Genomic DNA, 13,144 nt, shown 5'->3' with positions numbered 1-13,144 from the left:
TGTGTAAGAGTCTTTTTGTTCAAAGGAATGTTTGGATGGCGCCCACCTCGTTTTTATAGTCCGTTATGAAACACAGCTCAGCCGTGGTTACAACCTTGCAGGGCCTTAAAAGTGTGACTTCCCACCCCGGAAGATGCTCTGCTTTAAGAAGTGGGAAGCCAGGAGTTTGCTTCTGAAACTGAGTCTCTCTGGTGAACTGAGCAGGTCCCTAACCCTCGTCAGGGAAATTTGGGTAATTGAAGGTTTCATGTGATTGAACCGCAGCTTGTCCCATGCTTACCACCAGTAAACCCCTTCAAACTGCCCCCACTCATGGAGAGTCAGCTGTGTACTCTATGTACAGTTTTAATGTCATCCTTAAAGTCCAAGATTTGAGACTGTCTCATAACTAAGATCTTTTTTACTTCAGAAATGATGTTACATGCCGAGAATCCCATACGGACCTCAAGTTTTATATGAGCCGCCTTACATGACTTGCACCATAGTCTGAAGCATAAATATATCCGTGTACTTGTTTTGTTTATATACAGTTTGATTGTACTTAAACTTTCAGATGTTTCTATCTTCAGATGATATTTCAGCTCCATTTTAAAACGTGGAGTGGTTTAAACGAAATTGGTAAATATTTAAATGAAGCACCAGTTACAGGGCTCTAAGAACACTTGCGTGTGCTTTCGAAATTAAAACATTGGTCAGCAAAATATGTCCAGCAAAAAAAAAGTACAGATCTTTCACCTTGGTTAAATTTATTCCCAAGTATTTTTTTGTTTTTTGAGGCTATTACAAATGGGATTGTTTTCTTAATTTCTCTTTCCAAGAGTTCATTGTTAGTGTCTAGAAATGCAAGTGATTTTTTAATACTGAGTTTGTATTCTGCAACTTCACTGAATCATTTATTAGTTCTAACAGTTTGTGTGTGTGTGTGTGTGTGTGTGTGTAATCATTAGGGTTTTCTATATATAATATTATGTCATTCGCAAACAGAAACAGTTTTACTTCTTTGTTATTTGGATGCCTTTTTTTCAGGCCTGATCGCTCTGGCTAGGACACTCAGTACTACGTTGACTAAAAGTGGTTAGAGCAGACATCCTTCCTGATCTTAGAGTAAAAGCTTTCAGCTTTTCATGCAGTTAAGTATGATGTTAGCTGTGGGCTTGTCACACATGGCTATGTTCCCCCCATACACAGTTTATTGAGACTTTTTATCATGAAAAGATACTGAATGTTGTCCATTTTTTGGAATTTTTTGAGATTATCATATGATTTTTTTATCATTCCCTCTTGTATTTCATTGATTTGTATGTATTGAACCATTCTTGCATCCCAGGGATAAATCCCACTTGATCATGGTATATGATTCCTCTAACATACTGTGGAATTCAGTTTCCTAAGATTGTACTGAGTATTTTTGCACCTATATTCATTAGGGATGTTGGCCTATAGTTTTCTTTTCTTGTAGTGTCTTTGTCTGGCTTTGGTATCAGGGTAATACTGGCCTTATAAAATGAGTTTGGAAGTGTTCCCTCCTCTTCTGTTTTTTTGGGGGGAAGAGTTTGAGAAGGATTACTATTAATTCTTCTTTAAATGTTTACTGTACCTCACCAGTGAAGCCATCTGGTCCTGGGCATTTTTTGTTGTTTTTGATTACTGTTTCAATCTCCTTAGTCATCATTGGTCTGTTCAGATTTTCTATATCTTTATGAGTCTGTCTTGGTAAGTTGCATGTTTTTAGGAATTTATTCATTTCTTCTAGGTTTTCTAATTTGTTGGTATATAATTGTTCATAGTAGTTTCTTGTGACCATTAGTGCTTCACTGTTATCAGTCATAATGTCTCTTTCATTTCTGTTTTTGAGTTTTTCTCTTTTTTTCTTAGTTTAGCTAAATGTTTATTAATTTTCTTTTTCAAAAAACCAGCTCTTAGTTTCATTGATCTTTTCTATTATCTCTAGTCCCTATTTCATGTGTTTTCTCTCTGACATTTGTATTTTTTTTCTTTCTGCTAACTTGGGTCTTAGATTGTTCTTCTTTTCCTGGCTCTTTGAAGTGTAAAGTTAAGTTATTTATTTGAGATTCTTCTTCTTTAATGTAGATATTTATCAGTATAAACTTCTCACTGGTTTTTGCTGCATCCCATCAGTTTTGGTATGTTGTGTTTCTGTTTTCATTTGTGTCAAGATAGGTTTTGATTTCCCTTTTGTTTTCATCTTTGACCCGTGTTTTGTTTAGTATCGTGTTGTTAATCTCCGCATACTTGTCCATTTTCCAGTTTTCTTGTAATTGATCTCCAGTTTCATACCTTTGTGGTCAGAAAAGATGCTTGATATGATTTCAGTCTTAACTATATTAAAGATTGTCTTGTGGCATCATATATGATCTATCCTGGAGAATATTTCATGTGCACTTGAGAAGAATGTGTATTCTGCTCTGTTTGGTGGAATGTTCTGTATACATCAGTTAGGACCATCTGGTTTAATGTGTCATTTAAGTGCAATGTTTCCTTATTGATTTTCTGTCTGGATGCCCTGTCTGTTGTTGACAATGGAGTATGGATGTCCCCTGCTGTTATTGTATTGCTGGCTATCTATTTCTCCCTTCAGATCTGTTAACATTTGCTTTATGTGTTTAGGTGCTCTGATGTTGGGTGTATAAATGCTTGTATGTTATATCTTCTTAATGAATTGATGGCCTTCATTGTCTCTTATTGTAGTTTTTGGCTTAAAGTCTATTTTGTTTGATACAAGCATAGCAACTACCCCGGCTTTTAGTTTCCATTTTCATGGGATATGTTTTCCATCCTTTCACTATCAGTCCTTCAAACTGAAGTGAGTCTCTTATACACAGTATATAGTTGGGTCTTTTTTTTTTTCCATTCAACTAACTTGAGTCTTTTGTAAACTTAGTCCATTTACGTTTGAGGTAATTATTGAGAGGTCTGGACTTTTACTAGTGCCATTTTGTTCATTGTTTTCTGGTTGTTTATAGTTCCTTTGTTCCTTTCTTTCTTCCTCTCTTCCTTTGTGATTTGATGATTTTTCTAGAGTAGTATGCTTTGATTTCCTTCTGTTTCTCTTTTGTGTATCATTAGGTTTTTGCTTTGTGCGTACCATGAGGCTTACATAAAACATGCAGGTCTTGCATTCTTAATCATATGGCTGGTTCGTTAGATGATGAAGGGTCTGGTGGGGAGAGAAGATAACTTGCATCCAGTTTGGTGAGTCAGAAGGAAACGGGAGCATCGGTCTTGCTACAAAGCCAAATAGGAAGCAAAATCGCGTCAGGATCCCTAGGGCTGACCTTTACCACATACATCTGTCCCTGAAGGCAATTACTAGTGTTACTGGCAGCTTGCAGAAAGGGAGGCCCCGACCACCTCAAAGTGAAAACTGAGCCCAACAGTAGGAAAATTCTTATTACTAGGACCCTCAGATGGATGATGTTTGTCAAACTTTCACACCCTATGCCTGCTAAGAGTCGCACAATGATACAAGAAGACAGATTAAGGGAAACTTGGTTTTCATAAACAATGCTAGATTATTAAGATTATTAGACAATTTTAAAGGAGAATAAGAGATTATCATTAGATATTGAACAGCCTGGTATGCTAATTGGCTGGATTCATGAGATGTCATAGACATGTTTCTTTCTAAAGGTATTTATTACATTAAAATATTTTTAGAAGAAAATTTGACAGATGTTGATCCTACTGTTTATCTTGTATCTTTAAAGTTTCATAGATTTTTTTTTTAAAGATCTTATTTATTTATTTGACAGAGAGATCACAAGTAGGCAGAGAGGCAGACAGAAAGAGAGAAGGGGAAGCAGGCTCCTCACTGAGCAGAGAGCCCGATGCCTGCCTCGGTCCCAGGACCCTGAGATCATGATCTGAGCTGAAGGCAGAGGCTTTAACCCACTGAGCCACCCAGGCGCCCTGAAATTTCACAGATTTTTATTAAGGTTTTTTCCAAAGAGTTAATTTCCAGATTGAAGATTATATGTAAGATATAAGTTACTAGCTTATTATACTGAATTAGTTTCTAATGAGAAAATAGTGTTGTGTTTATTAAATGTAACTATACCTAGCAGACATTTTCACTAGCAGTTAACAATGTTCACAGAATGTTCAGACCCATTTCTTGTTCTAGACCTCACTGTATCGAGTCCTTGAAATAAGGGATCTGCGTATATTTTTTGTTTGTTTACTTTTAGGAAAACATTGATTGATCTGAACCTAGACCCTGGTTAATTTAGAAATGCTCTTCTGTTTTAATCTATGTTATTGATTATTATTGGCTAAAAATTTTATATGAGGAGGAAAAAACAGTTGAACTTTTTTCAGACTGAGGTTCTTTTCAGTACATGTGGGTTATTTTGAATGTCACTTCTCATTGGTATTTTAGAGAGGAATAAAGGGTTGGAAATTCGATAAATGATACCGCTCCCCAGGTTACACCTAAAAATACTTTGTTCTAACCAACAGCCTCATAGAAGTTTTTTCTAATCATTTGCTTCTTCTGGATGGGTAGATAGATAGAGAATATCCTTACGTAAAGGCAAATTATTATTATAATTATTGTTATTCTAACTAATCAAAGCTTTGGAACTTGAACCATAGTTAGAAAGTGATAGTGCTGCTTGATATTCTGTTATTCAGCAGATTTCCACACGTTATTCTGTAAAAAAAAAAAAAAACATTTCTGGTCACTCATGAAAAGCAACAAGACCAAGATCCTTCGGAATTACTAAAGAGATTTTTTTTTTTTTGTCATGGAGAATATTAAAAACAAAAAGGCATTTGGAACTTTTCGTGGCTCTAGGTGACTAGTTTTGGATTTTTGTTGTCTTTGTTTTATTCTTTGTGTCACTCACATAAGAATTTCTTTAATGCACTTTTCTCCTGCACCATATACATGTAGAATAATAGAAGATGCCCAGGTGCCTGGGTACCAGGTGCCCAGGTGAGGAAATTTTCCTTACCCATCCAGAAAGCTCATTACTTCCAGATGGGCTCCGCCTGCCTGCAGATCCCTGTACAGCTTCGCCCACTATCCCCTTGCACTGCCGAAGCCTCTTTAACCCTCTCACCTGCTTGCAGAGTTAACAAGTTGAGGCTGACTGGCAGGTAAACTAAGAACACCTCCCTCCCTGTAGGCTTGCCTCAGACATCTTGCTGCTGCCTACCATGGTACATTTTTGGATGAGTTCATTGTCAGAGAACTTCAATCACAGACTTTTTTTTTTTTTTTAACATAAAGGCCAAAGTTTAAGTCAAATAGAGTTGGAAAACGAAGTCACTAACACTGTTATAATTATCATGGAAAGGCACTTGTGAAGTACAAGATTGGTAATAAGCAACAGGAGGCCATTTTGTGATTTTTTTCCTTTCCCCCAGGAAGTCTCATGAAAGGTTAATTAAATATATAATCTCAAGAATATCTCTTTAGTTTCAGAGAGAACTCTTCCAAAGGTACTTTTTTAGAAATTACTTAATTCTGAGAAGCTGTTTTTTAAATTTTAGGGACATCCCTGTGGATTTCAAGTATATAGCAGAACCCAGTATGCACTCGATGCCTGCAGTGACTTTGTCTCCAAATGGTGAGTGAGTAGGTAGAATGTGGTTTTAAATGAGCCTCTAAGACAATGTGTGATTTCTGTATTCAGAAGAACTTTGGCTGTTTCCTCCTAGGGGAAGTCTGTCACAGGGCCATACTTGTATAAGGAAACCTTTTCGATATTAAAAATAGTCGCTGGTTTTCATCTGTGAGTCACCTCACCCATTCTCTTGTTTTTAGAAAATAATAATAATGAGAAGAAGAAGGAGGAGGAGAAACAGTGAACTGCAGCTAACACTGACTGAACATTCCATCTGAGGATCAGGGTTTTTTGGTTGTTTTTTTTTAATAATTCTCCTTCCAGCAGAATCATGTTCAATCACTTAGTGATTTTATTGTGAGCTCTTTTTCTTTCAGAGAATAGACAATTTTGATTTCGTTCCCCATAATAAGAATACTTTAGCAATTTACTATAAAAGATGTTCTCAGGCAAAACAAAAAAGATAAATCCAGCTACTACTGTTTTCTGTTCAATAATGCATCGCCTTCTAAGTACGAAGAAACTTATACTGCAGATATCCTGACAGTGTACTGACAGACTCAGCGCTCTCCATGAGGGTGTTGGAGTAGATGGTCTGACGTTTGGGCAGCACTGTCACCAAGGCCCCTGTGAACTCCCATAGCTCCTGTGAGTGTGGAGCAAGGAAGAGGTGGCAAGAAATCCTTTGCTCTTCCATCCAGGCGTCTGCCACAGGCAGATCAGTGATTATTTTTGTCAAGCGCCCTATGATTTTTATGACAGGAGCGACCTAACCAGGTCTGATGTTGATAACCACCACGTTGTATACCATCACATTTGTCTCTCTCTACACCTTAAGTAGTAATTTTTATACTCCCCATTACAAATATTGTGCCCATCTCGAACAAGGCCATTTACCCTTTCAGACTGAATATTGTTAAGAGCATTCCCTTTGTTAATAAGTGTGCAAGTATGTCGGATGCAAGAAGATACTACAGTTTGGGCTCTAGAAACTTTGGTGAATCTTGGGTAGATAAAAGCAGTTTGGCCTTTCAGGAACAGTTCCGACACCTCTTTTTTGTTTGGTTTTATTTAATAATCCTAGGTTTTCTCACCTAGCATTAATCTTTCCTTTTTCCATAATTAACAGAGTTAAGTCTCTTTTCCCCCGTGGTTCTCTTGTCTGTGCTTACTCCTAAAATTAATTTCATTTCATAAAATTTTCTTTAGTTTTGTTAATGCTAAACTCAGAATTTCAAAAAAAAAGGGCTTTTATATGAAGAGTGCTCAATGATATGGGATTATTTGAGTGAAATCCATTCTTCTTTATATATATAAATCCCTCTTGTCAGCGACAAATTTGTAACACTTTATAGCTGGTATGGTAAATTCATTTTCCTACTATAAAGCAATTGGGAACAAAAGAATATTAACATCTGAACAGTTTGAAAATAAAAAGTCTTTTCAGAATTTTCAGTCTTGCTCTAACATGTCTCATTTATTGAATTCACAGGGAAATGGCTAGCATGCCAATCGATGGACAACCAAATCTTAATTTTTGGAGCACAGAACAGATTTAGATTGAATAAGAAAAAAATTTTTAAGGGCCATATGGTAGCGGGTTATGCTTGTCAGGTGGACTTTTCGCCAGACATGAGGTAAGTTTAAATCTTCTTTTATATTCTTGTATTCAAATGTGATGACATAAACCAATGTCGTACAAATAGTAACAGTTTAAAAATCACTGTCCCATACGTAATCGCATGATTACTATGCAGATTGTCACAACGCCTGATGGAAGGACAAGAACAAGTTATGAAAACTACATTTGGGGGCACCTGGGTGGCTCAGTGGGTTAAGCCTCTGCCTTTGGCTCAGGTTATGATCTCAGGGTCCTGGGATCGAGTCCCACATCGGGCTCTCTGCTCAGCGGGGAGCCTGCTTCCCCCCTCTCTCTCTGCCTGCCTCTCTGCCTACTTGTGATCTCTCTGTGTCAAATAAATAAATATTAAAAAAAAACAAAACAAAAAAACCCCAAAAAACTACATTTGGCTTTTTAAGTTCTTCAGTGGGTCTCTTTATCTTCCTTATTCTTGTGCCCTTTAACCACAGCATAAGTTCCTGTCCTTACAGTCTATGCCATATTTTCTCTCTGCTTTTCTGTAATCACTATATGGCTGTGATCAGACACTGGCAGAATTAATTCTGTACTGCAGTGTTGACATTAAAAACTTCCTGCAGCTTTTCTGTGGTGAGACCTCAAATCCAGCTCTTGAGTCTTTCTAGGCTGCACTGTTTGTGAAACCCAGAGAAAGTCTCTCTATGAGTAAAACTCTGCATTCATTCCCTCATTCTTAACTAAAATATATAAGGAGAAGCAATCCAGAAGTCTCTGTAACCTTGTATATTTAGGCTAGGAATTGTACCGTAGACTCCTGCCTCCAAGTTAGTCTTAAACATTTTCAAAAGTGTTGAAGCCAAAAAGTAATTATGAAGGTGGTTGAGTCCAATTACAGTAGAACAGGTGTCTGCGGGCGCTGTGTGAGGCCGGTTCCCCTGCACTGTTTCTCTCTAAAGAGTGATTGGTTACTGCTTCTGTTGTGGCCCCCTGGGTTTCTCAACCTTCCAGGTTAATCCATTTTTTACTCACAGATTGGTAGCTCGACGGGGAGAGTGTTTTGGGTAGAAGTTTAAATCATAGACTGCTTTATGCTCTACTCTGTTATTCTCACTGAGCATTGTGTGTTCACACTGACTGACTTATATTACCATGAAAAAGATAAACTTCCTGTTTCTTATCCATTGTGTCAGTTTAAGGTGAATTTAGCAATTTAATCAAGGTGAATTTAACAATTTGAATTTATTTCTCTTCCCATTCTAGCTATGTGATTTCAGGAGATGGCAATGGAAAATTGAACATCTGGGACTGGAAGACCACAAAACTCTACAGTCGATTTAAAGCTCATGATAAAGTGTGTATAGGGGCAGTGTGGCATCCTCATGAAACATCTAAAGTCATAACATGTGGTTGGGATGGTCTCATTAAGTTGTGGGATTAATGAGATTAATCCTTATCTAGGGTCATTTTTGATCCAATATCATATTTAACTATATTTAATTATTAAATGTGTTGGATGACAACTTGATTTACAAATTATGATTTCCTTACATGGCCTTATGAAATTGACCCATTGTTTAAAAAATTTTTTTTTGGTAAATTTGGCTCATACAATTTCATTGGCAACTTCATTTTGTTCTTTATAGATGTCATTTATACAGAAATGACCATTGGCTTTCATTGTTGTGAGTAGTAGTTGTTGGCAGGCAGTTTGGGTTTACCCCCGTCCCCCCCTTGACATACCGAAAGGATCTCTTTGGAGTTGAGGAAGAATCCCTGGTGAATTGGGGGTTTTAAAGGAGGTAATATAATTAATGACAGATAATTCTGAAAGGCACCATGTTTACCTCTTCAACAAAAAGGGAAGTAGGAGTAGGGACGATGTAATTTAATGTGAATCTGAAAGAAGGTAAAACCACGCACAATTACTGTTCCCATTATTTTTGGTGGGTCAAGTTCAAATCTTTGGATTCAAGAGTTCTATTTTTTATGACCTATATCGTACGTTTACTTGTAAGGCAGCAATCTTCTCTGACTGCAGTGTTCCTCTAACTATTAAACAATGGAAAATAAACAGTCCAGAGTTTTTTCCTTGGCTTACTTCCCAGTCCGTATAGACAGGACTATATGTAATCAGAGAATTATGTTATTTTTGAAAGTGAAACTCAAGAGAATTAAGTCAAGACTTTGAGATTTATTTGTATTTACTATCTGTAAGGACCTGGCTACACTTCCAGAAATCAGGGTCTCCTAGGTCATCGATTCATAGATGTTACTACTGAAATACTCCTCATAGGAGATGGGGTATGAGGGCGTCGTCCAAAATGTCAACTTGTAATTTCTTTGAAGTAGTGTGTTTGATCTTTAAAATTATTCTGATTTTGCTTATGAATATATGCAACAGAACTTTTTAGGAGTAGAAAAATTTTTAACTTCTCTCCGAATCTTTGAATAAAATTGACACTCCAGGAAGATGGCTGTCATTCCCCAGTTCGAGAAGCAATAACTAGTTGGTTTAAAAAAAAAAAAAGTTTAAGAATTCGGATTGTGAAATCAGGATAGCCTCTTGAATAGAGTAGCTAACAGCACTTTGGTTGACAAGCCATTTCTCCTGTTTTATTACAAATCTCTGTAAGATATGTGAATATTTGAATGTGCTTTGAAATATTTCAGTACCATGCTTAAAAACGTTGGTTCATAGCTGCTCAGAGTGCTGACTTGGCAACCAAAATCATGTTGAATGTTGATATCCTAAGGGCATTAGCTCTGGGTCCTGGGCTCTCGAGAGCAATTCATGCTCCTTGTGCTTAACAATTTCTATTTTCAAAAAATTAACTTTTAAAAAGGCCCGGTATAGATGACCTGGCACCATGGCCACATATAAATAAATTTCGAAGAAGATAGAAAAAGAACAAAACATGGTAAGACATGTTATTTTGGGGCACACAGACACTCAAAGAAATACGAACACACTGCCCGGCCTTTGCCTTTGTGTATCTGCCAGCAAGAGTGGCTGCCCTTCCCGAAGAGGAAGGAATTCACACAAGACCTTTTCTTTAGTCCCAAACCACTGGTTTTAACAAATGTGAATGATTGAATTGTGATGGGACAGAAAGAATTAATCTTACATTTAAGCAATCTTGTTCAGCATCAGTATTGTATATGTTACAAATCATAATTTCTAAATCTGGGTTTATTTTATTGTGTTTTTGACTGTTTCTAAACTAAGTAACTGTATATAAAAGTTGTCTCTTTTTAAAAAAAATCGTATTTTTAAATAAAGCATTTTTTCTAGAAAGTGTTATCAAAATTTTCATTCTTAGTCTTAAGTCTTAACTGTTGAGACAACAGCTTGAACCATCTGCAGATTTTAAATGGGTCATTTTTATTTTATGGGGAGAAATGCTTTTAGAAGTGGGGATGATATATGAATATGGTATATTAATGGATTTATTCTAGTTAATATCAGAAATATGGGGCAGCGCGCTGACAGCACACACAATTAAGCCTAACACATTCCGTATTTGTTCACTCAGTGGTGGCACTGAGTTATGACTGCACCCATTTCAGAGTATACAAATGAGTAGGGTTCTTTTCCAGCTTAAAAAATTCTCAAGATTGTATTGTTATTGGAATTAAGTGGTTACCTTCTGGCCCCTTTTCCTCACTGCAACCTTTTGATCACACCCAGATTTCCCTCCTAAAGGTTAGCATAGAAGTGATGCTTTACTGAAAGTGTTAATCAAATAAATATTTAAATATTGGAGCAGAAGCTGGGAATATTTTGTCCTTATAAGGAGACAGTTTTAAGATAAGGAAGAGGAAACAGTATCAAGCAGTCACTTCTCTAAGTAAAAAAGTATAGAGTGATTCTTGATGCATTGTGAGGCTGGTTGATGTCCTTATTGGCATATTTATAAATTACCAGAAGGAAAACAGTGACAGTGAAATATTAAACTCTTGAATGACAGCCGTAAGGACTGCGGTACCACCAGTGATTACAGAACGCTTTCCTTGAAGAACAGTGTCTCTCAGTGCAGACTGAGAACCCTCTGTGTGAGAATCACCTAGAGATGGTGTTGCTCGCTGAGATACCGAAGAGGGAGTTAGTTGGAAGAGCCATCACGAAATAAGGTATGAGGAAGGCACGTGCGAAGTGCCATCCAGTCAATGTGGGTTTCAGGGTGAGACCTAGGGAACGCCGATGCTGTGCGCCATCAAAGATGGATGTTTTCCACATACTGACATCTCTGAAATAGGGCTGTGTCTTAAAATCAGTGCTGTGTCATGGTTTAATTGGCAGCATTCTCTCTAAGTGGATCATACAGTAACTGATGAAATACAGTAGAAACAAGGCAGGTGCTAGGGGACCTATGAAGAAGAGATGATCCAGTAGGAAGAAGGTTCTGTCACAGCACGTGGCTCCAAATTTGTGAGAGCCCAAGAATTTGCAGGGAACACCCATGTTCTCAAATGTTCTCCCTTTGATCAATGGGTAAATAAAACAAATGAACAAAAGACTGCCATTGGGAAATATAGAGATATTTATATTAATATATATTTGAATGTATATTAATGTGAATATACAAAAAAAGCGTATGTTCATTCACTGGGTCAAACTCAGCACTTTGAGCAAGGTCCCCAGTTGATGTGCGCGCTAAGGATGAGAACCAGTGCTGCAGAGTCAGTTTGTCTTGAGTATTTTAGAAATGGCACTGTTTGGTACTGTAAGAGAAATCTTGTTAGCCAGACATAAATACACGCGTGTGTGCATGCATGTACATTTAGGTATATGTATATATAAGCATGTGAAAATATGTATGTATATACATTTTATATATTTATATGTTCATAATCACTTTAATAATTGTGGAAACCGCTTTCTCAACCTAAACACTGTCATTTTATCTGGAACTTAAAGGAAAAAAGTTGCCGCTTGCAACCGGAGTCCTTAGAGGGGCTTTATCTTAATGACAAAAAAAGAGAACTCCTCTGCCTGTACAGTGTCCTGTAACTGCAATCACAACCTTTAGGGGAATTTTCGAGCCCCCCACATCCTATTGTTCACTCTTCAGCATTTGAGATCTGAGGGACTGACTCAAATCTCGAACATTTTTTAAGTACACATTCCAGGATAATGCTAATAGAAAATGTGAGCCATGTGTGTAATTTTTTTTCATGTGTATAATTTTTAACTTTCTAATGGCCACATTAAAAAAATGGGATATTAACTTTAATAATACATTTCATCTAATATATCCAAGGTATTCAACATTCTGTTATCTTTTTTTTTTTAAAGATTTTATTTTATTTATTTGACAGAGAACACAAGTAGGTAGAGAGGCAGAGAGAGAGAGAGGAGGAAGCAGGCACCCTGCGGAGCAGAGACCCCTATGCAGGGCTCCATCCCAGGACCCTGGGATCATGACCTGAGCCAAAGGCAGAGGCTTTAACCCACTGAGCCACCCAGGCACCCCAACATTCAGTTATCTTTTTAAAAGATCATTTAGGGATGCCTGGGTGGCTCAGTCAGTGAAGCATCTGCCTTCAGTTCAGGTCATGATCTCAGGGTCCTGGGATCAAGTCCTGCATCAGGGACTCTGCTTCTCCTTGCTCAGCAGGGACCCTGCTTCTCCCTCTGCCTGCTACTCCCCCTGTTTGTACTCTTGCCCTCTTTCCCTCTCTCTCTCTCTGGAAATAAACAAAATCTTTTTTAAAAAATCGATTTATTTATTTTATTTTAGAGAGCGCAAGCTGGGAAGGAGGGCCAGAGGAAGAGGGGGAAAGAGAATCTCAAGCAGACTCCCCAGTGAACATGGAGCCTAATGTGGGGCTCAATACCAAGATCCTGAGATCATGACCTGAGCTGAAATCAAGAGTCAGAAGCTTAACCAACTGAGCCACCCAGGTGCCCCTCAGTTATTTTTTAAATAAATATTTTACTTTTCCTCATACT

General features: G+C 37.4%; 1 protein-coding gene across 2 annotated transcripts in view; it reads left to right on the top strand.

The window, feature by feature from the left end:
* Positions 1-13,144, top strand: part of CDC40 (cell division cycle 40) — a 57,044-nt gene extending 43,900 nt beyond the window's left edge. The window contains exons 13-16 of one of the 2 annotated variants that reach the window (XM_080805179.1): positions 5,518-5,594; positions 7,084-7,228; positions 8,452-8,542; positions 12,933-13,144. In XM_080805179.1, the coding sequence (XP_080661305.1) occupies positions 5,518-5,594; positions 7,084-7,228; positions 8,452-8,542; positions 12,933-13,001 (382 nt within the window). In that variant the 3' untranslated portion in view covers positions 13,002-13,144. Of the gene's footprint in view, positions 1-5,517; positions 5,595-7,083; positions 7,229-8,451; positions 10,484-12,932 lie in introns of those variants that run through there. The other variant, XM_080805178.1, reaches the window with a different exon arrangement.

The sequence above is a fragment of the Martes martes genome, assembly GCF_963455335.1.
Source record: "Martes martes genome assembly, chromosome: 6".
NCBI lineage: Eukaryota > Metazoa > Chordata > Mammalia > Carnivora > Mustelidae > Martes > Martes martes.
Note: the sequence above shows the minus strand (reverse complement) of the source record. Positions and strands in the feature narration are given on the sequence as shown.